The 27,792-nt window shown below is 51.3% G+C and overlaps 2 protein-coding genes across 5 annotated transcripts in view; both read left to right on the top strand.

Moving 5' to 3' along the window:
* LOC119957440 (R3H and coiled-coil domain-containing protein 1-like) overlaps window positions 1-12,520 on the top strand; it is a 42,685-nt gene extending 30,165 nt beyond the window's left edge. The window contains exon 10 of the mRNA XM_038785512.1: window positions 12,370-12,520. Coding sequence (XP_038641440.1) covers window positions 12,370-12,399 — 30 coding nt within the window. The 3' untranslated portion in view covers window positions 12,400-12,520. The remainder of the gene's footprint in view (window positions 1-12,369) is intronic.
* A 4,581-nt stretch (window positions 12,521-17,101) lies between these two features.
* The window catches only part of entpd4 (ectonucleoside triphosphate diphosphohydrolase 4), a 48,144-nt gene continuing 37,453 nt past the window's right edge, over window positions 17,102-27,792 (top strand). For 2 of the 4 annotated variants that reach the window (XM_038785436.1, XM_038785438.1), the window contains exons 1-4: window positions 17,102-17,237; window positions 20,647-20,766; window positions 22,273-22,484; window positions 25,650-25,855. In XM_038785436.1, coding sequence (XP_038641364.1) covers window positions 20,707-20,766; window positions 22,273-22,484; window positions 25,650-25,855 — 478 coding nt within the window. In that variant the 5' untranslated portion in view covers window positions 17,102-17,237; window positions 20,647-20,706. Of the gene's footprint in view, window positions 17,238-17,428; window positions 17,446-20,646; window positions 20,767-22,272; window positions 22,485-25,649; window positions 25,856-27,792 lie in introns of those variants that run through there. The other 2 variants (XM_038785439.1, XM_038785437.1) reach the window with 2 other exon arrangements.

Here is a 27,792-nt window from a genome sequence, read left to right on the forward strand (position 1 = left end):
ATTTAGAGAGGGTGCAGAAGAGATTTACCAGGATGTTACCTCATATGGAGGGCATTAGCTATGAGGAGCTGTTGAATAAACTAGGTTTGTTCTCACTGGAACGACGGAGGTTGAGGGGCGAGCTGATAGAGGTCTACAAAATTATGAGGGGCATAGACAGAGTGGTTAGTCAGAGACTTTTTCCCAGGGTAGAGGGGTCAATTACTAGGGGGCATAGATTTAAGGTGCGAGGGGCAAGTTTTAGAGGAGATGTACGAGGCAGGTTTTTTTCACAGAGGGTGCCTGGAACTCGCTGCCGGAAGGGGTGGTGGAAGCAGGGGCAATAGTGACATTTAAGGGGCATCTTGACAAATACATGAATAGGATGGGAATAGAGGGATACGTACCCCGGAAGTGTAGAAGATTTCAGTTTAGACGGGCAGCCTGGTCGGCGCAGGCTTGGAGGGCCGAAGGGCCTGTTTCTGTGCTGTACTGTCCTTTGATCTTTGTTCTATGTGCAGGGGAGGTGGGTTGGCCAAATTGCACCTTAATTGGAAAAATTGAATTGGACACTAAATTTATTTAAGAAAAGGAATCGATCTACCTCCATCATAACAAATATCCCATGACCCTGCCTCCACCCCTCTCTGAATCGAGACCCACTGAGAGAAGACATTTCTTCTCCTCTCCCTCTTAATTGGGAAACCCGCTTATTCTTAAACAGTGCCCCCCCCCTCCTCAGTTCTAGTCTCCCCAACTTTGGGGCAGCAGGGTAGCATGGTGGTTAGCATAAATGCTTCACAGCTCCAGGGTCCCAGGTTCGATTCCCGGCTGGGTCACTGTCTGTGTGGAGTCTGCACGTCCTCCCCCTGTGTGCGTGGGTTTCCTCCGGGTGCTCCGGTTTCCTCCTACAGTCCAAAGATGTGCGAGTTAGGTGGATTGGCCACGCTAAATTGCCCGTAGTGTCCTAAAAAGTAAGGTTAAGGGGGGATTGTTTGGGTTACGGGTATAGGGTGGATACGTGGGTTTGAGTAGGGTGATCATGGCTCGGCACAACATCGAGGGCCGAAGGGCCTGTTCTGTGCTGTACTGTTCTAAGATCTAAGAACAAGGGGGGGGGGGAAACCGCCTTCTCGCGTCCAACCTGCCGAGACCCTTCAGGATCTTGTGTGTTGCAATAAGATCACCTCGCATCCTTCTAAACTCCGATGGGCATGGATCCAACCTGTCTGATCTTTCCTCGGAAGATTGCGTGCCCCCCATCTCGGGTATCAGTGGAGTGAACCCTACTTCCACCCTGGGTGCAGTCCATCATCTCCTGAGGTGGACAATGGTGAATCATCGATCATCATCCTGTGGGCCCAGACACTCCAGGCCTTTTCCATCGTGAATTACCTCTTGCACAAAGCTGGGTGTTGGTGTGCAGGGGCGGCTGTCTGCGACCCAGTCGATGCCTCCTCGTCTCAGCTTGCCTTTGTGTAGCTCCACTCGTAACCTCAGGACAACTCGAAGCGCTGCACCGCCGGTGAGGTGCGATCACTGCTGTCACGGAGGGAAAATGACAGCCAATTTGCGCACAGGAGGCTCCCACTCGCAAGCCGTGCGATAATGAGTCGCATTTCCAGTCCAATGCGACTCTTTTCCTTTCCTGGCGAACAGGACCAGCCGCTGAAACTTTGCGAATCAGGCTGTTCCTTTGCTCAGCGAGGCGGGGCTGGGTCAGGTCACATTTAGCTGCGGAGAGATTGCAACTTGGCTCAAACGTCAAGTGACTCCTGAACGGAACCTATAGGAGCTTGCGACAGCTGTCTGGACGGCTGGTGCGTGATGCGGGAGCGCGGCCAATAGTGTGGGTTCAATTCCCGCACCGGCCGGGGTTATTCATTGCTGCGGGAGTGTCACAGCTATTCGACTATAGTGTTCCTCAACTCAACAGACGATAGTCATTCAAGAACCTTATCCCAGCTGTAGCAGGGGAGCTGGGTGGTTTGCCAGGTCCACGATCGTCGGAAATATAGTGTAACTTTACCTTTGTTTACCTCCCAAGTAATAAACGTACATCAATCAAAAGAATATATTTGTTTGTCTATGTCATTCAGAACTAATAATTAGGATTACAAAATGCATGAGTATAATTACCAATCATAATTAGGGGAACTACGTTTAATTATAATATCGGCAAGCACGTATTTGTCTCATCTATTAACATCTAGATGTGACTAAGATAAAGATGTACCTGAGCTGTGGTGTCCCATACTCCCATCCCATTGTCCAGCATTGTCCCATACTCCCATCCCATTGTCCAGCATTGTCCCATACTCCCATCCCATTGTCCAGCGTTGTCCCATACTCCCATCCCATTCTCCAACGTTGTCCCATACTCCCATCCCATTGTCCAGCGTTGTCCCATACTCCCATCCCATTGTCCAGCATTGTCCCATACTCCCATCCCATTGTCCAGCGTTGTCCCATACTCCCATCCCATTGTCCAGCATTGTCCCATACTCCCATCCCAATGTCCAGCATTGTCCCATACTCCCATCCCATTGTCCAGCATTGTCCCATACTCCCATCCCAATGTCCAGCATTGTCCCATACTCCCATCCCATTGTCCAGCATTGTCCCATACTCCCATCCCATTGTCCAGCATTGTCCCATACTCCCATCCCAATGTCCAGCATTGTCCCATACTCCCATCCCATTGTCCAGTGTTGTCCCATACTCCCATCCCATTGTCCAGCATTGTCCCATACTCCCATCCCAATGTCCAGCATTGTCCCATACTCCCATCCCATTGTCCAGCATTGTCCCATACTCCCATCCCATTGTCCAGCATTGTCCCATACTCCCATCCCATTGTCCAGCATTGTCCCATACTCCCATCCCATTGTCCGTTGTCCCATACTCCCATCCCATTGTCCAGTTTGTCCCATACTCCCATCCCATTGTCCAGCATTGTCCCATACTCCCATCCCATTGTCCAGCGTTGTCCCATACTCCCATCCCAATGTCCAGCATTGTCCCATACTCCCATCCCATTGTCCAGCATTGTCCCATACTCCCATCCCATTGTCCAGCGTTGTCCCATACTCCCATCCCAATGTCCAGCATTGTCCCATACTCCCATCCCATTGTCCAGCATTGTCCCATACTCCCATCCCATTGTCCAGCGTTGTCCCATACTCCCATCCCATTGTCCAGCGTTGTCCCATACTCCCATCCCAATGTCCAGCATTGTCCCATACTCCCATCCCATTGTCCAGCATTGTCCCATACTCCCATCCCATTGTCCAGCGTTGTCCCATACTCCCATCCCAATGTCCAGCATTGTCCCATACTCCCATCCCAATGTCCAGCGTTGTCCCATACTCCCATCCCATTGTCCAGCATTGTCCCATACTCCCATCCCATTGTCCAGCGTTGTCCCATACTCCCATCCCAATGTCCAGTGTTGTCCCATACTCCCATCCCATTGTCCAGCGTTGTCCCATACTCCCATCCCAATGTCCACCGTTGTCCCATACTCCCATCCCAATGTCCAGCGTTGTCCCATACTCCCATCCCATTGTCCAGTTTGTCCCATACTCCCATCCCAATGTCCACCGTTGTCCCATACTCCCATCCCATTGTCCAGTTTGTCCCATACTCCCATCCCATTGTCCAGCGTTGTCCCATACTCCCATCCCAATGTCCAGCATTGTCCCATACTCCCATCCCATTGTCCAGCGTTGTCCCATACTCCCATCCCAATGTCCAGTGTTGTCCCATACTCCCATTCCATTGTCCAGTGTTGTTCCATACTCCCATCCCATTGTCCAGCGTTGTCCCATACTCCCATCCCATTGTCCAGCGTTGTCCCATACTCCCATCCCATTGTCCAGCATTGTCCCATACTCCCATCCCAATGTCCAGCATTGTCCCATACTCCCATCCCAATGTCCAGTGTTGTCCCATACTCCCATCCCATTGTCCAGCATTGTCCCATACTCCCATCCCAATGTCCAGCATTGTCCCATACTCCCATCCCATTGTCCAGTGTTGTCCCATACTCCCATCCCATTGTCCAGCATTGTCCCATACTCCCATCCCAATGTCCAGTGTTGTCCCATACTCCCATCCCATTGTCCAGCATTGTCCCATACTCCCATCCCATTGTCCAGCATTGTCCCATACTCCCATCCCATTGTCCAGCGTTGTCCCATACTCCCATCCCAATGTCCAGCATTGTCCCATACTCCCATCCCATTGTCCAGTGTTGTCCCATACTCCCATCCCATTGTCCAGCATTGTCCCATACTCCCATCCCATTGTCCAGTGTTGTCCCATACTCCCATCCCAATGTCCAGCGTTGTCCCATATTCCCATCCCAATGTCCAGCATTGTCCCATACTCCCATCCCATTGTCCCATACTCCCATCCCATTGTCCAGCGTTGTCCCATACTCCCATCCCAATGTCCAGCATTGTCCCATACTCCCATCCCATTGTCCAGCATTGTCCCATACTCCCATCCCATTGTCCAGCGTTGTCCCATACTCCCATCCCATTGTCCAGCGTTGTCCCATACTCCCATCCCATTGTCCAGCATTGTCCCATACTCCCATCCTATTGTCCAGTGTTGTCCCATCCTCCCATCCCATTGTCTAGTGTTGTCCCATACTCCCATCCCGTTGTCCCATACTCCCATCCCAATGTCCAGCGTTGTCCCATACTCCCATCCCATTGTCCAGCATTGTCCCATACTCCCATCCCATTGTCCAGCGTTGTCCCATACTCCCATCCCAATGTCCAGTGTTGTCCCATACTCCCATCCCATTGTCCAGCGTTGTCCCATACTCCCATCCCAATGTCCAGCATTGTCCCATACTCCCATCCCAATGTCCAGCATTGTCCCATACTCCCATCCCATTGTCCAGCGTTGTCCCATACTCCCATCCCAATGTCCAGCATTGTCCCATACTCCCATCCCATTGTCCAGCGTTGTCCCATACTCCCATCCCAATGTCCAGCGTTGTCCCATACTCCCATCCCAATGTCCAGCATTGTCCCATACTCCCATCCCATTGTCCAGCGTTGTCCCATACTCCCATCCCATTGTCCAGCGTTGTCCCATACTCCCATCCCAATGTCCAGCATTGTCCCATACTCCCATCCCATTGTCCAGCATTGTCCCATACTCCCATCCCATTGTCCAGCATTGTCCCATACTCCCATCCCAATGTCCAGCGTTGTCCCATACTCCCATCCCATTGTCCAGCATTGTCCCATACTCCCATCCCAATGTCCAGCGTTGTCCCATACTCCCATCCCATTGTCCAGCATTGTCCCATACTCCCATCCCATTGTCCAGTGTTGTCCCATACTCCCATCCCAATGTCCAGCATTGTCCCATACTCCCATCCCAATGTCCAGCGTTGTCCCATACTCCCATCCCATTGTCCAGTTTGTCCCATACTCCCATCCCAATGTCCAGCGTTGTCCCATACTCCCATCCCATTGTCCAGCATTGTCCCATACTCCCATCCCATTGTCCAGCGTTGTCCCATACTCCCATCCCAATGTCCAGCATTGTCCCATACTCCCATCCCATTGTCCAGCATTGTCCCATACTCCCATCCCATTGTCCAGCATTGTCCCATACTCCCATCCCATTGTCCAGCGTTGTCCCATACTCCCATCCCATTGTCCAGCGTTGTCCCATACTCCCATCCCATTGTCCAGCGTTGTCCCATACTCCCATCCCATTGTCCAGCATTGTCCCATACTCCCATCCCAATGTCCAGCGTTGTCCCATACTCCCATCCCATTGTCCAGCGTTGTCCCATACTCCCATCCCATTGTCCAGCATTGTCCCATACTCCCATCCCAATGTCCAGCATTGTCCCATACTCCCATCCCATTGTCCAGCGTTGTCCCATACTCCCATCCCATTGTCCAGCATTGTCCCATACTCCCATCCCGTTGTCCCATACTCCCATCCCATTGTCCAGCGTTGTCCCATACTCCCATCCCAATGTCCAGCATTGTCCCATACTCCCATCCCATTGTCCAGCATTGTCCCATACTCCCATCCCATTGTCCAGCATTGTCCCATACTCCCATCCCATTGTCCAGCATTGTCCCATACTCCCATCCCATTGTCCAGCATTGTCCCATACTCCCATCCCATTGTCCAGTGTTGTCCCATACTCCCATCCCATTGTCCAGCATTGTCCCATACTCCCATCCCATTGTCCAGCGTTGTCCCATACTCCCATCCCATTGTCCAGCATTGTCCCATACTCCCATCCCATTGTCCAGCGTTGTCCCATACTCCCATCCCAATGTCCAGCATTGTCCCATACTCCCATCCCATTGTCCAGCGTTGTCCCATACTCCCATCCCATTCTCCAGCGTTGTCCCATACTCCCATCCCATTCTCCAGCGTTGTCCCATACTCCCATCCCATTGTCCAGCATTGTCCCATACTCCCATCCCAATGTCCAGCATTGTCCCATACTCCCATCCCATTGTCCAACGTTGTCCCATACTCCCATCCCATTGTCCAGCATTGTCCCATACTCCCATCCCATTGTCCAGCGTTGTCCCATACTCCCATCCCATTGTCCAGCGTTGTCCCATACTCCCATCCCATTGTCCAGCATTGTCCCATACTCCCATCCCATTGTCCAGCGTTGTCCCATACTCCCATCCCATTGTCCAGCATTGTCCCATACTCCCATCCCATTGTCCAGCGTTGTCCCATACTCCCATCCCATTGTCCAGCGTTGTCCCATATTCCCATCCCAATGTCCAGCATTGTCCCATACTCCCATCCCATTGTCCAGCGTTGTCCCATACTCCCATCCCAATGTCCAGCGTTGTCCCATACTCCCATCCCATTGTCCAGTGTTGTCCCATACTCCCATCCCATTGTCCAGCGTTGTCCCATACTCCCATCCCATTGTCCAGTGTTGTCCCATACTCCCATCCCATTGTCCAGCATTGTCCCATACTCCCATCCCAATGTCCAGCGTTGTCCCATACTCCCATCCCATTGTCCAGTGTTGTCCCATACTCCCATCCCATTGTCCAGCATTGTCCCATACTCCCATCCCAATGTCCAGCGTTGTCCCATACTCCCATCCCAATGTCCAGCGTTGTCCCATACTCCCATCCCATTGTCCAGCATTGTCCCATACTCCCATCCCATTGTCCAGCATTGTCCCATACTCCCATCCCATTGTCCAGCATTGTCCCATACTCCCATCCCATTGTCCAGCATTGTCCCATACTCCCATCCCATTGTCCAGCATTGTCCCATACTCCCATCCCAATGTCCAGCGTTGTCCCATACTCCCATCCCAATGTCCAGCGTTGTCCCATACTCCCATCCCATTGTCCAGCATTGTCCCATACTCCCATCCCATTGTCCAGCATTGTCCATACTCCCATCCCATTGTCCAGCATTGTCCCATACTCCCATCCCATTGTCCAGCGTTGTCCCATACTCCCATCCCAATGTCCAGCGTTGTCCCATACTCCCATCCCATTGTCCAGCATTGTCCCATACTCCCATCCCATTGTCCAGCGTTGTCCCATACTCCCATCCCAATGTCCAGCGTTGTCCCATACTCCCATCCCAATGTCCAGCGTTGTCCCATACTCCCATCCCATTGTCCAGCGTTGTCCCATACTCCCATCCCATTGTCCAGCGTTGTCCCATACTCCCATCCCAATGTCCAGTGTTGTCCCATACTCCCATCCCAATGTCCAGCGTTGTCCCATACTCCCATCCCATTCTCCAGCGTTGTCCCATACTCCCATCCCAATGTCCAGCGTTGTCCCATACTCCCATCCCATTCTCCAGCGTTGTCCCATACTCCCATCCCAATGTCCAGCGTTGTCCCATACTCCCATCCCAATGTCCAGCGTTGTCCCATACTCCCATCCCATTCTCCAGCATTGTCCCATACTCCCATCCCATTGTCCAGCATTGTCCCATACTCCCATCCCATTCTCCAGCGTTGTCCCATACTCCCATCCCATTGTCCAGCGTTGTCCCATACTCCCATCCCATTGTCCAGCATTGTCCCATACTCCCATCCCAATGTCCAGCGTTGTCCCATACTCCCATCCCATTGTCCAGCATTGTCCCATACTCCCATCCCATTGTCCAGCGTTGTCCCATACTCCCATCCCATTGTCCAGCATTGTCCCATACTCCCATCCCATTGTCCAGCATTGTCCCATACTCCCATCCCATTGTCCAGCATTGTCCCATACTCCCATCCCATTGTCCAGCATTGTCCCATACTCCCATCCCATTGTCCAGCGTTGTCCCATACTCCCATCCCAATGTCCAGCGTTGTCCCATACTCCCATCCCAATGTCCAGCGTTGTCCCATACTCCCATCCCATTGTCCAGCGTTGTCCCATACTCCCATCCCATTCTCCAGCGTTGTCCCATACTCCCATCCCAATGTCCAGCGTTGTCCCATACTCCCATCCCAATGTCCAGCGTTGTCCCATACTCCCATCCCAATGTCCAGCATTGTCCCATACTCCCATCCCAATGTCCAGCGTTGTCCCATACTCCCATCCCAATGTCCAGCGTTGTCCCATACTCCCATCCCATTCTCCAGCGTTGTCCCATACTCCCATCCCATTGTCCAGTTTGTCCCATACTCCCATCCCATTGTCCAGCGTTGTCCCATACTCCCATCCCATTGTCCAGCGTTGTCCCATACTCCCATCCCATTGTCCAGCATTGTCCCATACTCCCATCCCAATGTCCAGCATTGTCCCATACTCCCATCCCATTGTCCAGCGTTGTCCCATACTCCCATCCCATTGTCCAGCATTGTCCCATACTCCCATCCCGTTGTCCCATACTCCCATCCCATTGTCCAGCGTTGTCCCATACTCCCATCCCAATGTCCAGCATTGTCCCATACTCCCATCCCATTGTCCAGCATTGTCCCATACTCCCATCCCATTGTCCAGCATTGTCCCATACTCCCATCCCATTGTCCAGCATTGTCCCATACTCCCATCCCATTGTCCAGCATTGTCCCATACTCCCATCCCATTGTCCAGTGTTGTCCCATACTCCCATCCCATTGTCCAGCATTGTCCCATACTCCCATCCCATTGTCCAGCGTTGTCCCATACTCCCATCCCATTGTCCAGCATTGTCCCATACTCCCATCCCATTGTCCAGCGTTGTCCCATACTCCCATCCCAATGTCCAGCATTGTCCCATACTCCCATCCCATTGTCCAGCGTTGTCCCATACTCCCATCCCATTCTCCAGCGTTGTCCCATACTCCCATCCCATTCTCCAGCGTTGTCCCATACTCCCATCCCATTGTCCAGCATTGTCCCATACTCCCATCCCAATGTCCAGCATTGTCCCATACTCCCATCCCATTGTCCAACGTTGTCCCATACTCCCATCCCATTGTCCAGCATTGTCCCATACTCCCATCCCATTGTCCAGCGTTGTCCCATACTCCCATCCCATTGTCCAGCGTTGTCCCATACTCCCATCCCATTGTCCAGCATTGTCCCATACTCCCATCCCATTGTCCAGCGTTGTCCCATACTCCCATCCCATTGTCCAGCATTGTCCCATACTCCCATCCCATTGTCCAGCATTGTCCCATACTCCCATCCCATTGTCCAGCATTGTCCCATACTCCCATCCCATTGTCCAGCGTTGTCCCATACTCCCATCCCATTGTCCAGCATTGTCCCATACTCCCATCCCATTGTCCAGCATTGTCCCATACTCCCATCCCATTGTCCAGCATTGTCCCATACTCCCATCCCATTGTCCAGCATTGTCCCATACTCCCATCCCATTGTCCAGCGTTGTCCCATACTCCCATCCCATTGTCCAGCGTTGTCCCATATTCCCATCCCAATGTCCAGCATTGTCCCATACTCCCATCCCATTGTCCAGCGTTGTCCCATACTCCCATCCCAATGTCCAGCGTTGTCCCATACTCCCATCCCATTGTCCAGTGTTGTCCCATACTCCCATCCCATTGTCCAGCGTTGTCCCATACTCCCATCCCATTGTCCAGTGTTGTCCCATACTCCCATCCCATTGTCCAGCATTGTCCCATACTCCCATCCCAATGTCCAGCGTTGTCCCATACTCCCATCCCATTGTCCAGTGTTGTCCCATACTCCCATCCCATTGTCCAGCATTGTCCCATACTCCCATCCCAATGTCCAGCGTTGTCCCATACTCCCATCCCAATGTCCAGCGTTGTCCCATACTCCCATCCCATTGTCCAGCATTGTCCCATACTCCCATCCCATTGTCCAGCATTGTCCCATACTCCCATCCCATTGTCCAGCATTGTCCCATACTCCCATCCCATTGTCCAGCATTGTCCCATACTCCCATCCCATTGTCCAGCATTGTCCCATACTCCCATCCCAATGTCCAGCGTTGTCCCATACTCCCATCCCAATGTCCAGCGTTGTCCCATACTCCCATCCCATTGTCCAGCATTGTCCCATACTCCCATCCCATTGTCCAGCATTGTCCCATACTCCCATCCCATTGTCCAGCATTGTCCCATACTCCCATCCCATTGTCCAGCGTTGTCCCATACTCCCATCCCATTGTCCAGCGTTGTCCCATACTCCCATCCCAATGTCCAGCGTTGTCCCATACTCCCATCCCAATGTCCAGCGTTGTCCCATACTCCCATCCCATTGTCCAGCGTTGTCCCATACTCCCATCCCATTGTCCAGCGTTGTCCCATACTCCCATCCCAATGTCCAGTGTTGTCCCATACTCCCATCCCAATGTCCAGCGTTGTCCCATACTCCCATCCCATTCTCCAGCGTTGTCCCATACTCCCATCCCAATGTCCAGCGTTGTCCCATACTCCCATCCCATTCTCCAGCGTTGTCCCATACTCCCATCCCAATGTCCAGCGTTGTCCCATACTCCCATCCCAATGTCCAGCGTTGTCCCATACTCCCATCCCATTCTCCAGCATTGTCCCATACTCCCATCCCATTGTCCAGCATTGTCCCATACTCCCATCCCATTCTCCAGCGTTGTCCCATACTCCCATCCCATTGTCCAGCGTTGTCCCATACTCCCATCCCATTGTCCAGCATTGTCCCATACTCCCATCCCAATGTCCAGCGTTGTCCCATACTCCCATCCCAATGTCCAGCATTGTCCCATACTCCCATCCCAATGTCCAGCGTTGTCCCATACTCCCATCCCATTGTCCAGCGTTGTCCCATACTCCCATCCCATTCTCCAGCGTTGTCCCATACTCCCATCCCAATGTCCAGCGTTGTCCCATACTCCCATCCCAATGTCCAGCGTTGTCCCATACTCCCATCCCAATGTCCAGCATTGTCCCATACTCCCATCCCAATGTCCAGCGTTGTCCCATACTCCCATCCCAATGTCCAGCGTTGTCCCATACTCCCATCCCATTCTCCAGCGTTGTCCCATACTCCCATCCCATTGTCCAGTTTGTCCCATACTCCCATCCCATTGTCCAGCGTTGTCCCATACTCCCATCCCAATGTCCAGCGTTGTCCCATACTCCCATCCCAATGTCCAGCATTGTCCCATACTCCCATCCCATTGTCCAGCATTGTCCCATACTCCCATCCCAATGTCCAGCGTTGTCCCATACTCCCATCCCAATGTCCAGAATTGTCCCATACTCCCATCCCATTGTCCAGCGTTGTCCCATACTCCCATCCCATTGTCCAGCGTTGTCCCATACTCCCATCCCATTGTCCAGCGTTGTCCCATACTCCCATCCCATTGTCCAGCGTTGTCCCATACTCCCATCCCATTGTCCCATACTCCCATCCCATTGTCCAGCGTTGTCCCATACTCCCATCCCATTGTCCAGCGTTGTCCCATACTCCCATCCCATTGTCCAGTGTTCCAAAAGGCTACAGCTGCAGAATGATCAATTGATGTTTTGCATGCGAGCTGTCTGACTCCTGCCTCTTTCTAATTAATATATCGAGGATTCCTTGAGTTTGTTCTGCAGCTGAAGCAACTGATTTCTGTCGTTCAGAATTTACCAGCTCGCAAGCAGCAGCCTGTTAGTTCTTTTAAAGCCTTGCGACTTTCAAACCTTTCATTCAAGAAGGCCCCCGCCTTCGCAACTTCGCCCCCTCGTCTGAGATGTGGTGACGCTCGGGTTAAATCATCCCCAGCCAGCTCTCCCAAGGACTGTGTCCTTGGGGACATTGATATTTCTCTGATATCTCGTTGTGTTTTGCTGCCTCTCGGTTGTGCCGGTTTGGAGAGACGGTGCAGAGGCGATGGGCTGAATGGCCTCCTCCTCCTCCTGCGCCGTAGCCAGTGCAAATCCTGACCAATGTTCCTTTTGTTTCGATACCGCAGGTTCCTGCTGCTGACACAGCCGCTGAATGATGTTGGAGGAGTTGGACCAATGCACACGCGGATCGTGCGCGCACAAAGACATTGCTGCAGAAAGAATCTGTGCACTTTGACACAACATTAAAGCTGCCTCTGGCCAGGGGTGGACAAGCGATTTGTGTCGGGCCTGATTTATTTCTCGGCAGACGTTTACTTCCGTCTGTCCGGGTTTGACCCTGCAGTAGTGACGAGCAGCTCTCTGTGACTGGCGGGCATCGCGATGGGGCAGGAGATGGAGTAGGAAGGTTTCTCCGGCCTATCCGGAGAGAGCAGGGAGACTGGGATAGGGCTGTGGGCCAAGTTAGGGTGCTCTTTCAGAGGGTCAGTGCAGAATGAATGGGCCAAGTGGCTGCATTCCTGTACTGCAGGTATTCTTGATCGCAGACTGTTCTTCACTGTGATCAGATAAAGCCGAAGCGTCTCACCAGGACAGCTCTGGCCCCAGGCAGCCAGTGTACCAAATGTGAACTCTCTGCTACTCCAGGCCTCTTGTTCACTGCTGAAGCTAAAGCAATGCTCCAGTGGGCCTGAAACTCTGAGACCCCCCTCCCTCCCTCCAGCTCCCTGACCTTTATTGTTAGATAGATTCCTGGGGAGTGGCTTCCCGGGGAGGGATTGAGTGGAAATCCTCTGGCCTCAATGGGAGTGATGTCGCAAACATGTAGGAAATTCTGAAGAGAGTGGGGTCCGGGTGGGGGGATCTTTCAGAGGGGTCGGCTCATACTCGATGAGCCAAATGCGTTGTCGGGGATCTGCGGGGAGGCTGTTCGCCATGGCTGGCGAGCCAAGAACTCGGTCGCAATGAGCCATTTCAGAGTGAGTCGAGGAGAAACCTCTTCGCTCGAGAGGGCGGAGGACCTTCAGAATTCTCGAACTCCGAGAGAGAGAGAGTTGCGCACATTCAGTCCTCCAATATGTTCAAGATTGAGCACAATGCTTTTGGACTGTGAGGGAATGTGGGGGGAGGGGAGTACGGGGATTGGCTGGATGTACCACGTGGGCAGCACGGTAGCATGGTGGTTAGCGTAAATGTTTCACAGCTCCAGGGTCCCAGGTTCGATTCCCGGCTGGGTCACTGTCTGTGCGGAGTCTGCACGTCCTCCCCGTGTGTGCGTGGGTTTCCTCCGGGTGCTCCGGTTTCCTCCCACAGTCCAAAGATGTGCGGGTTAGGTGGATTGGCCAGGCTAAATTGCCCGTGGTGTCCTAAAAAGTAAGGTTAAGGGGGGGGTTGTTGGGTTCCGGGTATAGGGTGGATACGTGGGTTTGAGTAGGGTGATCATTGCTCGGCACAACATCCTGTTCTAAGAACATAGAACATAGAACAGTACAGCACAGAACAGGCCCTTCGGCCCTCAATGTTGTGCCGAGCCATGATCACCCTACTCAAACCCACGTATCCACCCTATACCCGTAACCCAACAACCCCCCCCTTAACCTTACTTTTTATTAGGACACTACGGGCAATTTAGCATGGCCAATCCACCTAACCCGCACATCTTTGGACTGTGGGAGGAAACCGGAGCACCCGGAGGAAACCCACGCACACAGGGGGAGGACGTGCAGACTCCACACAGACAGTGACCCAGCCGGGAATCGAACCTGGGACCCTGGAGCTGTGAAGCATTTATGCTAACCACCATGCTACCCTGCTGCCCCACAGCCTGTGCTGTACTGTTCTATGTTCTACCAGTTAAGGCCTTTCTGAGCCCACAGGAAGGTCGGCTGGACAGTGCTGTAAGAGAAGGCATGGAGGATAATGGGACTGAGTTTGATCCTCTTGGACCTTGTACCATTTCCTTTGGCTCCAAGCGAGCCATGGGCTGATGATGTCATCCAACGTTGAGTCATCCATTCCGAGCTTGTATTAAAACTTGGTACACACACACAGGGGACGATAACCTGCAATGTAACTGTTGGTGGTTTGGAATCTCTCGGTACAATTCCAACATCTGGGCTACTATGTGTTCTGTTTCCGGACCAGACTCTCAATCGTGGTGAGGATCCCGGATGAGAATCCAGCTCTTTTGCATTTGGTAAACTGAGGAAATGTTACTGTGCCACGGGAGTGATAACACTGAGCAATAAACAGCTTTTACATTCAAACAAACTCAAATTTGAACACGGGCACATTTGCAACAGATTTACAGTTAACAGGGAGAACACATTAACTTGCTCCTGAAACCTGCCTCTATGTTCCAATGAAGCATCATCTATATTTCAAATACCACTTGTGTCTAAAGTTGACAGCTAAGTTTTACTGGCTTAGTGTAGACTTATTGGAGAGAGAATCTTGTCTTCAGGACCAAGTTGAAAACCTTCTGCTCACCACGAGCCCTGGAAGCAACTGCCTTTGTCCCAACAGGGGTTATGGGGAGAAGACAGAGGAATGGGGAGGAGAAAAATATCAGCCGTGATTGAATGGCAGAGCAGTATCGATGGGCCCAGTAGCCTAATTCTGCTCCCATGTCTTGTCGTCTTCTCATTAGCAACACCAGCTGCACTCAAAGCACACGGCATTCTTTTGTCTCTTGTTACCTTAATTTGTTCAGCCAGGCTCAAACTGTTACAACATTGCATTAGCTCTCAGGTAAAATAGCTTCCAATATGAGCCTGCAGCAATCAGATTACCTCACTTTTAATCACAGCTCTTGCAGACATACTGTCTAAGCGTTTTAACTCAGGTTTTTATAATATTACCGCAAAAATACAAATTATAAAATATGATCATTTATTGCATTCGTCACACATGCCAATAGGTCTGAGGGGAGGAACAACAACCGTTTGCCTTTTGAACCATTGTCAACTCATTCTGCCCTTACTGTCCTCCCTCAGGACCTTCTTTAACATCTGCCTCTTGAATCCTTGTAGTTTTGTTCGACCTTGCACCACCAGTAAAGCAGTTTGGATGCTTTACAATGTTAAAGGTGCTAAGTGAGTGGACAGAGAGCCCATCGACCACCAAGAGGGCAACGTAGGAAATAGGAGCAGGGCTTGACCATTTGGGACTGTTAAGGCGCGGCTGATGGTAGAAACCGAGCCGCCCAAATCCCAAGCAGCTGCCAAAACAGTTTGCAATTTATGTATTATGAGCCGGTTTTCTAAAATCAGTTAATTACTTTGCCGATCAATTGTTACGATTTTGTATTTAAGTCAACGTTTATTCGAAAATACACATTTTTAACATTGGACAATAGGTTCAAATAGTTAACAGTATTTTAATATCATTCCAAAAGATCTTAGCTTAAACTACATTCAGGTCTAACATTTCACTTTTCTGATAGCAATTGCCCCTCCCGATTTTTAAATCGATAGAATTTCAGTAACTTTACCACTGTGCCCTTTTACTCTTCAAGCCATCAGCAACCGGTTCTCCAAGTCTGGCCTTGTCACACACTATCTTCCTCTGGGTTTCCTCCGGGTGCTCCGGTTTCCTCCCACAGTCCAAAGATGTGCAGGTTAGGTGGATTGGCCGTGATAAATTGCCCTTAGTGTCCAAAATTGCCCTTAGTGTTGGGTGGGGTTACTGGGTTGTGGGGATAGGGTGGAGGTGTTGACCTTGGGTGGGGTGCTCTTTCCGGGGGCCGGTGCGGACTCGATGGGCCGGGTTCAAGGCAGCTACCCGCTGAAATAGGATTTTGGGTTTTCTTAAACGTGTTCCTATTGTTTCCACGGGCTCTCGGGAATCTCTTACACCCAAAACTCCTGTCTTATTTTAAAAAGTTAACTTGCCCTCTCTTTGCCTCACTTGATTACAATTTTCCAACACGTAGATGTTCCCCTTTGAACTGAAACAAGACATTCCGCAATTACTTCTGCTGCCTTTTGTAAATTCCTATGGAAGTTCCAGTTGATGTCTCAAAAGCACTTCCGACTGATGTGCGGAGACTTGAAAATGAAAATTGAAAATCGCTTATTGTCACGAGTAGGCTTCAATGAAGTTACTGTGAAAAGCCCCTAGTCGCCACATTCCGGCGCCTGTCCGGGGAGGCTGGTACGGGAATCGAACCGTGCTGCTGGCCTGCCTTGGTCTGCTGTAAAAGCCAGCGATTTAGCCGAGTGAGCTAAACTAGCCCCTCTTGGGGCATCTGAAATGATTGTGCATGCATGAAAAGGGGGGAGGGGAGGGGAGGGGGATTAGTGCTGCAGAGAAAAGGGTCCCAGTGGCTGATGAGTCAGATAAAAATGTCAATATTGCCCAGGGTTGAATGCCGTGGTGGCAGGAAGAGAACATAGAACATACAGTGCAGAAGGAGGCCATTCGGCCCATCGAGTCTGCACCGACCCACCTCAGCCCTCACTTCCACCCTATCCCCGTAACCCAATAGCCCCTCCTGACCTTTTTTGGACACTAAGGGCAATTTATCGTGGCCAATCCACCCAACCTGCACGTCTTTGGAATGTGGGAGGAAACCCACACACAAGGGAAGAACATGCAGACTCCACACAGCCAGTGACCCAGCGGGGAATCGAACCTGGGACCCTGGCGCTGTGAAGCCACAGTGCTATCCACTTGTGCGACCATGCTGCCCATAAGAGGAAGGACTACAACTCCCAGCGCGCCCAGCCGCTCACTCCAGCCTATGTCTCCCGGCGTGCCGCGCGCCGCCTGCAGCCTACAACTCCCAGCGTGCAGCCCGTCGCCTCCAGCCTGCAACTCCCGGCGTGCAGCGGCACACGGGCAGCCGGCAGTGTCGCGAAGTGCGGTAAAAAGAAGAGATTTCCGTTAGCGCGGAGGTGGATGGAGGTGGAAGCTGCGTTGCTGCCGGCCGCCGGGCTGTGGCGCTCTCCCTCGTCTGACACGGGCGTGCGTCCGGCGGTCCAGACATGAGGGGGTAAATTCCTCCCCCCGTCCCGGTTCACCGCGAGTGGGGTTTTATTTTTGAAAAAGGGCGAAAATACCGTCAGCCGCCAGCGCGCATGCGTGGGTTGGAGCATGACGTGGCAGCACCGGTGATTGACGGCACCCCGGGCCAATCGGATGGGCGGGGGCCGGCGGCCAATCAGCGAGGGGGGGGCGGGACCAGGTCAGCAGGCAGCCAGGTGAGGTCAGACAGGTGGCTCTTTGGGAGAGGGGGCAGGACACAGCAAGAGGGCAACTTGTCTGTGAAGGTGGAGGACATTCTGTGTCTCTTGCCCCAGACAGGGGGAAACAAGGCAAGCGTTGTCGGTAAGCTGGGGGAGACCGTGTTGAATGAAATGAAAATCGCTTATAGGCTTCAAATGAAGTTACTGTGAAAAGCCCCTAGTCGCCACATTCCGGCGCCTGTTCGGGAAGGCTGTTACGGGAATGGTGAAATATTTGGAGGTTTGTCACCTTTCGAAGTATGTAATGTGTGGGGCAATGCGGCAGTTCGCACTGTTGCCACCCAGCGCCAGGGACCCGGGTTCGATTCTGGCCTCTGGTCACTGCGTGGAGTCTGCATCCTCTCCCCGTGTCTGCGTGCGTTTGCCCCGGATGCTCCGGTTTCCAAACCTGGGCAGGTTAGGTGGGCTGGCCACGCTGAATTGCCCCTCAGTGTTTAGGGATGTGCAGGTGAGGTGGCATTGCGGCCGAGTGGGTGCTCTTTCACAGGGTCAGTGCAGACTCGATGGGCCAAGTGGCCTCCCTGTGCGTCATAGCGATTCTATGGTTGTAAATCAGCAACCCTGATGACATATAACCCAGGTTTCTGAGGAATCGACCAAAGCTTTAACTGTCATTTTTTAATAACGTTTATTGTCACAAGTAGGCTGACATTAACACCGCAATGAAGTTACTGTGAAAATCCCCTAGTTGCCACATTCCGGCGCCTGTTCGGGCACACTGAGGGAGAATTCAGAATGTCCAATTCACCTCACAGTACGTCTTTCGGGACTTGTGGGAGGAAACCGGAGCACCCGGAGGGAACCCACGCAGACACAGGGAGAACGTGCAGACTCCGCACAGACAGTGACCCAAGCTGGGAATCAAATCTGGGACCCTGGCGCTGTGAATCAGTGCTAACCACTGTGCTGCAGAGCTCCCCTGTTTTCCACTTGCTGTAAAATAGTTTTCGTCTCATCGCATATCCCCCGGCCCAGCTTATCTAAATCCTTCAATCTGTTGTCATTTCCCCACAGCCTCTCTTCCTCGATCTATCAAATATTTATCCATCTCCACTTTAAATACTTCCAATGATCATCCTCCAGGCAGAGCATTCCAGACGTTCACCACCCTCTACAAGAAGAAATTTCTGCGCACCTCAGTTTTAAATGACTGGCCCATTATCTTGTCGCTACGACCCACGATCTTGCTGCTGCGATCTCTTGTTCGAGACTCTGCCACTGGTGAAAACATCTCACCATCTACCCTGTTAAACCCCCTCAAGATCTTGTATGTTTGAATAAGGTCACCCCTCACTTTTGTAAACTCCAAGGAACACAGACCATTTAGTCTCTGTTGATAGCCAACCCTCTCACCCCAGGGATTAGCTGCTGAATCTTCTTTCCACTGCCTCCAATGTGATTATATCCTTTTTTTCTTAAATTTAGAGTACCCAATTCATTTTTTCCAATTAAGGGGCAATTTAGCGTGGCCAATCCATCTACCCTGCACATCTTTGGGTTGTGGGGGCGAAACCCACGCAAACACGGGGAGAATGTGCAAACTCCGCACGGACGGTGACCCAGAGCCGGGATCGAACCTGGGACCTCGGCGCCGTGAGGCAGCAGTGCTAACCCACTGCGCCACCGTGCTGCCCATATGCCCTCTTTTAGGAAAGCAGTATTCCAGATGAGGCCTCACCAACACCCTGTATAATTGCAACAAAACCTCCCAATTTTTAAACATTAATCCGTTTTTGTACATCTCGATCAAATACCCTCAGTCTGCTTTGCTGCAAGGAGAGCTACACTAGCTTCTCTTAATTTGCCTTGTCGTAGAATTCCCACAGTGCGGAAAGAGGCCATTTGGCCCATCAGGGCTGCACTGATCCTCTGAAAGAGCACCCAACCAAGACCCCCTCATCCCTCTTCCCCCATCCCCACACAACTTTAGATATCTAAAGACAATTTATCATGGCCAATTCACCTACAATGCACATCTTTGGACTGTGAGAGGAAACCCACGCAGACACGGGGAGAAAGTGCAAACTCCACACAGACAGTCACCCACGCCGGCAATTGAGCCCAGTTCCTGGCGCTGTGAGGTAGCGGCGCTGACCACCGTGCCGTTGGTAAATTGACCATCATTGATCTCTGGCCATGGCTGCGGTACTGGAGCACTGCTAACATTGAACTGCTATTTACAACGAGAGTGACGACAGGCCACTCGCTCACTGGTGGGTGATGATTTGAGGAAATTCTGTGGGACAGGAGAAATCATCTTTTGGGAAGACGAGGGATCATCGAGAAAAGTCAGCGTGAATTTGCTCAAGGAAGGTCCTGCCTGGATTGCAGGCCTCAATACTGCGACCCTTGCTCCTTGTGATGTATGTCAGTGGTTTAGACTTGAATGGAGGGGGCACAATGAGGGAGATTCCAGAAGATATTGGCCGTGAGGTTGACGATGAGGATGAAAGCTGTCTTCAAGCACACTCCAGGAAGAGTGTGAATGCGGAGGAGATTTACCAGGATGGATGTCAGCCATGAGGAAATGTCACCTCAAAGGTTCAGTTGGAAAGGTCGTGGTTGTTGTTCTCCTTGGAACAGGAAGATTGAGGGCAGATTTGACTGAGGAGCGCAGAGAAAAGGCCTTCCCAGTGGCTGATGGTACAAGGGCCAGGGCAGACAGGTTTAAGGATTTGGCAGAGGGAGTGAGGAAGAACCTCTTTCTCGGCAGTGAGTGGTAACGAGCTGGGTGTCACTGACTTCAAGAGCGGTGGAAATGATGAACGGTTTTGGAAGGAAGTTGAAGGTAAACTGACAGGACGCGGACGACAAAGAGTGGGAAAAAGACAAAGGAGGTGATTGGACTGCTGTGCAGAAAGACAGTATGGGCCGAATGGCCTCAGTGACGACTCACTGCCCACCCCAGTCACTCCGTTTATCGGTGTCCTGCCCAGGTAGCAGAATGAAAGAGTTAATATGAGGAGTAAGTTATTTTATTTGAGAGAGAGGAACTGAAGCTGAGCCCCGTGGTGTGCTGGACTAGTGGGCAGTGTGCTGTGACACTGACAGGTTGTGTTGAAGCCAGACAATGTGAAAGTGATCGAGAACAGATGAGGCTGCATCTGCGCCATTTGGCAGAATCGTGTACTAATCCCTTTCTCTTCTCTGGAACAGGAAAACAGGGCCTCCTTGGCAGAACTGTGCACTCAACTTGACACATCTTGGATTCATTGAATGCCGATCATTGCTTCTTCTCCTCATTCCGTGATTGGTGCAGCTTCCTACCATGGGAAGGTAAGGGAACTGGTCAAATTCAAACCATGGGCACAAACTCTCCAAAGTTCAGGGGCAATGAGAGAGTCTGCTGCAAACGGTTGCTTGGCAAGTTGATCAGTGAGCCCGTACATTTGAAAGATACATGAGGCAGCAGTTGCAGTTAAGCTGGTTATGTTTTATTTGCTCAAAGGTGTGTTCGTTTTTTCTATTCATCTGTGTCATGTGAGAGTGCCTTTAAGAATTGGATGTTTAAGAAATGTACCTTTGAGAAATGAAGCTGATCATATTACTGAAGTGATGTCACGGGAGGGAGCTGAGCTCACTTCTGCTTTTTGGGAGTTTTAGTTTCAGTTTGAAGAAAGCTTGGGTTTGGCTGTGAGCTGCATTGCTGGTGATCTCTTCCATGAAAGACTATCTCTTAATCCTTTGGTGAAATCGGAATTGTAAAAAGGTTGAATATAAATCTAATGTGCTTCTGTTGGAAGGATTTGTTAAGATTTTTGGATGTGTAAAGGAACAGTTTGCAGGATTGGGTAGTGTTGTATTATTTTGGGGTTATCTTTGAAGTAAGGGGTGTTAAGAGATCCAATGTTTATTTAAAAGGTTAATTTGAGTTCATGGAATAAACATTGTTTTGTTTTAAAAACCATGTGTCCATAATTGTAGTACCACATCTGGGGAACAAGCCGTGTGCTTTAATGGATTGTTCAACAATCCATTAAAGGTGGGGGTTGGTTGAACTCCAGGATACATTTTGGGGTTCTGAAAACACCTCTCCCATAACAATCTGGGAGAGGGCAAAAGGATTCTAATCAGGACCGGGCTCTGGAGGGCAAATCCTGAACCTAAAAGGAGACAGTCCCACGTGGCACGTGCATCGCTTTCTGGCAAGTATGATGTGCCTCTGCTCAGCATTGTCCACTAATAAAAGAAAGACGTGCATTTGTCTCCTCCCTCCCAGCACCTCCTCTGACAGCCAGTCGAGTGCTTCTGATTTGTGGCCCCTGTTGTAATGGCAGAGAGGTGGCAACCGTTCCGAACGCCTCCAGCTCCCACAGACAGCCGCGTCGGGGTGATCAGCCATCTTCTTTGAGGGCGCGCGGCGAGAGCTCCCCTGCTTTTCCGCAGTGCCAGAGCGAGGGTGCGCTGGTCCTCGGTTTAACTTCCCGCTGGAAAGGCAGCACCTCCGTGCAGCACTCGTTCAGTGTCGGCGTTGACCTTTCGTGCGCTCGAGTGGTTGGGAGGGGGTGGAACTTGAACCCACAACCTTTTGAATCCGGGGCGGAAGTGATTGACGGCTGGCGGCGAATAGTTATCACCCTGTAAAGATGAAAGATAGAAATGTCTTGTGAGTTAGGGCACTAAAATGATCATGAATATATTTCGGTCCTGGCAGGCGTGACCTTCAGGGTTTGCCTTGATATTGTCTCATTGGGTAGGTTGGGCCACACAATGACGGGCAAGGATTTGTCATGTAAATGTTGAAGCATCTCTGTGTTTTTCCTGTTTTTGTTTTGCTCACAGATGTTTCTCTGCTGCAGGTTCTATGTCTCCTGTTTATTTCCAGCTTCCTGGCATTTCAGCGTATCTCCATCGACCTGTCCCCGTCCTTTCAACACCACCTTTCGTCAGCTGGCGGCTCTCACCTTGCTCACCGTTTTAGTGTCTCTACTGTATGTTCTCCTGGTCCTGGACAAGAATCGATGGGGACGTCTGTACCAGGACAGAGGAGATAGGTAGTGTATGAGAAGCCGCTTTGATGATCAATCTCGCTCCCCTTCTGAACCCCACCCGCACTCCCTTCAGGAGGGTTTCCGCGATGCTGTCGCCCTCCCCAGATTCTGATCACTCGGTGGGTGTGGTCCTACCCTGAATCAAATCCTCCAGGATCTGGAACTCCTCTCCCAACATCAGTCCTCCCAGTGTGTCCCGTTCCCAGCAGTGTATCCTACCCCGGCCCCTCTGTAGCACTTCAAACCCAAAGTAGAAAGACTTGCATTTCTGTAGCACCTGTCACAACCCGATCACATCCCAAAGCACTTCGCAGCCAACGAAGAACCGAAGTCCAGTCACTGTTGTAATGTTGGTGGGGGGGGGGGGGGGGGGGGGACTGCAGCCCATTCGTGCACAGCAAGATCCCGCAAACAGCAACATGACAATGAACAGGCGTCGTGTCTTTTGTGATGTTGTTCGAGACATAAATATTGGCCAGGGCACCGGAGGGAACGCCCCTGCTGGGCTTTGAAGTGGTGCTTGGGGATCTGTTCCATTCAGCTGAGCGAGCGAGGGCCTTGGCTCCACTCGTACCTCCTGAAGTGGCTTGGTGTCATACCTGTTTTCTCATGCTCCTTTGGAGCACCTCTGGACATTGTGTTGTGCCAAGAGTGCACATAGAAGTTAGCGACTGTGGGGATATTAAGTTCCTGATACACTTTGTTGGTGGGAGGCGATCCACCGTACATGAGCTGCAACATTGAAACAGGGCAGCTGAGCTGAGAAGGGTATTAATGCAGTAGTCCCCCGTTATACCGCGCTCCGCAATACCGCGGTTCGCGATATACCGCGGGGGGGGCTTATGGACCCCAACTGTCAGTTGTGTCAATTTCAGCGGCCGGCTCACTTTGATCCGGAGAGGGAAGCTGCTCTCTCACTGAAACAATCAGCCGGCCGCTGAAATTGACACTGCCGGCTGCTCTCTCCCTCTAATCAGCTCCCTCCCTTTCACCTGAAGAAGGAGCCGTGCTCCGAAAGCTCGTGTTTGAAACAAACCTGTTGGACTTTAACCTGGTGTTGTAAGACCTCTTACTGTCCTCTAATCAGAAACATTAAAACTTAAAAGTTGGATTGGAGGGAGAGAGCAGCCGGCAGTGTCAATTTCAGCGGCCGGCTGATTGTTTCAGTGAGAGAGCAGCTTCCCTCTCCGGATCAAAGTGAGCCGGCCGCTGAAATTGACACTGTTTTAATTAGATCCACGATGGGGGTTTTACATTTATTTAAAAATCTATGCTAGCGCTTCCCATTGTGAGTCTACAGGGGTCTGACCTCTCCCCCCGCCCCCCCGTAGACTCTCAATGGGAAGCGCTAGCATAGATTTTTAAATAAATTAAAAACCCCCATCGTGGATATCCGCGGCTCGGTTGCAACGCGGGTGGCTGTCTTGGACCCCAACACCCGCGTTATAAAGGGGGACTACTGTGGTATGATGTTTCGAGATGCGTTGTTTAATTAGGGAACTTGCAAGCCATGACTGGCCAGGCTCCTGCCAGTTTTTGTTTTCCTTCGCTACCGAAGGGCTATCAGTTAATTTAGTTGCCTTTTTAAAAATTGGTTACTAAGGCGAATCGGTTATCAAGAGAGTGTAAACTGAGGCCGCAGGGTCACTGGGGTTGGTCGGTGGGAAGCAGACTCAATGCTGCGTTCTGCGCATAAACACGCTATCGGGAAAAAGATTAGTTTCTCATTTCTGACTTCACCAACTAGTTTGGGGATTGCGACACCGATGCTCACATCCCCATGAATCAGTGAGAAAGTTGGCATTGGCTGTTCCCATTCCCCTGAGAGCAGTATTCAATATCTGCCACGTCTTGTTGGCAGGTCACCTTCCCTGAAGGACACAGATGAACCAGTTGGCTTCATCCAACAGTCTGGCATGCACGCGCGCACAGAATCTTCCAGTCCAAGCTGTGATGAGTGATTAGCCTTTGGAATTAAGAGTTGGTGAAGTGAAATGAAAATCGCTTATTGTCACAAGTAGCCTTCAAATGAAGTTGCTGTGAAAAGCCCCTAGTTGCCACGTTCCGGCGCCTGCTCGGGGAGGCTGGTACGGGAATCGAACCGTGCTGCTGGCCTGCCTTGGTCTGCTTTCAAAGCCCAGTGTGCTAAACAGCCCCTGGTGGTTTTGATTTTCCAGTCGGTCCAGCAATGAGACGGGGGTTGAATTTATTTCAGTGTGACAAACCTCTGGTGACAGGTGAAGAGGGTTTCACGGCCAGTGACGACACTGGATTGTGCAGCTTCCGTTCATTTTTCTCTCGTCCTTTCCAGAATTCCTTAGAAGCCACCTCTTTACCCGTGTCCTTGTTCACCTCCGGACTCGTCTGCTTCTGTGCTTTCTGGGTCAGTCTCTTACCTCACACCCTCCTCAAACCTGAGCTCAGACAAAACTCTGCTGTCTGTAACCGAACTCGCATCAAGTCCCCTTCGCTCGCCAACCCCTGTACTTGCTGAGCGCTATCGATTCCTGTTCCCGCCACACCTTGGCTCTCAAGATTCTTGTCCTGTTTCTCAAATCCTTCCAGCGGCATTGCCCTTCACTCTCTGTAACCTTCCGCGACCTCTGGCAACCTCTCTAATTGCGGCCTATTGAGCATCCCCGATTTCGCTTGCGATCCCGTTGGCAGCTTTGCCTCCAGCTGCGCTCCTGAAAAGAAACCTCTTCCATCCGACATTTCGTGACGGCCTCCAGTACCTCCATTTGTGAATAATCAGTGTCATGTTTTGACTGTGAGGGCAGCACGGTAGCACAAGTGATTAGCACTGTGGCTTCAAGCACCGGGGTCCCAGGTTCGATTCCCGGCTGGGTCACTGTCTGTGTAGAGTCTGCACGTCCTCTCCGTGTCTGCGTGGGTTTCCTCCAGGTGCTCCGGTATCCGTCCAGAGATGTGCAGGTTAGGTGGATTGGCCATTATAAATTGCCCTTAGTGACCAAAAAAGGTTAGGAGGGGTTATTGGGTTACGGGGATAGGGTGGAAGTGAGGGCTTAAGTGGGTCGGTGCAGACTCGATGGGCTGAATGGCCTCCTTCTGCACTGTATGTTCTGTGAGATAGTGAGCCACATTGAGGGTGCTATATAAACGCAAGTTGTACTTGGCATTTGACCTTTCTCCTCTTCCTCCTCACAGGTACTTTACCAAATTGATAGACATGGAGGCCACTGATATCAAGAACCCTTATTTAAACTATGGCGTCGTGATCGACTGTGGGAGCAGTGGCTCAAGGCTCTTTGTGTACTGCTGGCCAAGACACAATGGGAATCCACATGACCTGCTCGATATCAAACAGATGAGGGGCAGGAACAGACAGCCTGTGGTGATGAAGATCAAACCGGGTAAATCGAGGGGCAACGCTAGGAAAACGCAGCAGGCCCGGTAACCTCTGTGGGGAGAAAGTTTTGTGCCTGGATGACTATTCCACACACACACACAGCTGAAACGCAGGCTCTGTTTCTCTTCCCACAGATCCTGCTAGACCTGCTGGGATTTTCCATCATTCTGTCTTCCTACTGTAGGTTTCCAGCATCCATGATATTTTTACTTTTAATTTTCAAAGGAAATTGGACACCGACTTCAGGATGAGGGACGTAACGGTTTAAGGGTTATTACTCTTTTTAACAGCACGGTAGCATTGTGGATAGCACAATGGCTTCACAGCTCCAGGGTCCCAGGTTCGATTCCGGCTTGGGTCACTGTCTGTGCGGAGTCTGCACATCCTCCCCGTGTGTACGTGGGTTTCCTCCGGGTGCTCCGGTTTCCTCCCACAGTCCAAAGATGTGCAGGTTAGGTGGATTGGCCATGATAAATTGCCTTTAGTGTCCAAAATTGACCTTAGTGTTGGGTGGGGTGCCTGGATTATGGGGATAGGGTGGAGGTATTGACCTTGGGTCGGGTGCTCTTTCCAGGACCCGGTGCAGACTCGATGGGCCGAATGACCTCCTTCTGCACTGTAAATTCTCTGATCTAAAAAATTCTATGATCTAACTGGATACTGATATGGCAGTTATTAATGATATTGCTTTTCAGAGTCGCCAGGTATCTAATGATACCACCACAAGGCTTTACCGGATATCGATCAAAGGACCAAACAACCAGTTAGTTAGTTCAAGCTCCATGATAGTTTATTTACAGACAAGGATTAATTCGACATGCAACATAAAACACTAGAAGCTAAATTACACCTGACACTACAACAACCTGTACTTAACTTCAGGCACCCGGCTTTATGCAAAGGAACAAGGCCTTTGTTCGGATCTTGCATGGCTGGGTTTGGAGAAGTGGCTTCGTTTCTGCTGCGCTCGTCCATCTGGTAGCGATCGTTGGTCTTGAACTTGTCTTCTGGTCGTGATGCTACAATTGGTTTTAGGCGTAGGTCGGGGCCAAGAGAGACTGAACACACGGCAGTGTCTCTCTTCATCCTTCTGGAGTTTTGCGCTTTTTTGCGCGATCCTTAGCTTTGGACCCAATAATTCGGCAGGATTCGATCACTGCCTTCAATTTTGGCCATTAAAGGGGCGGGTGCCTTGATGGTGGGGCGTGTCCTGAGCGGTCATTGACCTAGGCTGTTCGGGCTCGCTGAGAAAAGGGAGTGGCGCCGATGCGTCTGTTTCTGTATCTGTTACCTGAGTACAGGCCTTTTGTTCTGGGGAAATGGTCCATTAGAATGCAAAGTAGCTGGCGGTTTCGATAGCGTCTATATATCTGAGTTGCCAATATACATAAGCTCTGAGCGCCTGAGTCCTGGGTTGACCATATTTCCCCTGGTCCTTTGCAGGTGGCCATATTTCCCGGGATCCTTTGTAAGTGGCCATTCCAGATGGCTACAGGGCGCAAGCTGTGAGATGAAGCTCTTTCAAAGAGCCAGTATCTCCACCACAGGCCGAATGGCCTCCTTCTGTAGTTTTGATCATTCATTTTCTGATTTGGCTGCTGCAGCTGTGAGTTTGATGAACCCGTACCTGACTTTGGATTGACGAGCACTTTCTGTCGACGTCTCAAACTGTATGCAGAGTGGAGCCGAGGCCAGGCTAATGCCTTTCCTTGTGTCCTTGCTATCAGTGAAGGCGAAGCGAGAGCGAGAGGTCGAAAGCAATGCGAAAGCTCCGTCACCCTTCAATCCGGCTCTCCGTCCTTCCCAATGTCCACCCTGACAGAGTTTGATAGCGCAGACGTCGAAAGGATGTCTACTTTCGGGGGGTGGGGGGGGGGGGGGGGGGGGGGGAACGGGAACGAGGGGCGGAAACGTAAGACAGTCGCTCCTGAATCCAATGGG

The sequence above is a fragment of the Scyliorhinus canicula genome, chromosome 26, assembly GCF_902713615.1.
Source record: "Scyliorhinus canicula chromosome 26, sScyCan1.1, whole genome shotgun sequence".
Taxonomy (NCBI): domain Eukaryota; kingdom Metazoa; phylum Chordata; class Chondrichthyes; order Carcharhiniformes; family Scyliorhinidae; genus Scyliorhinus; species Scyliorhinus canicula.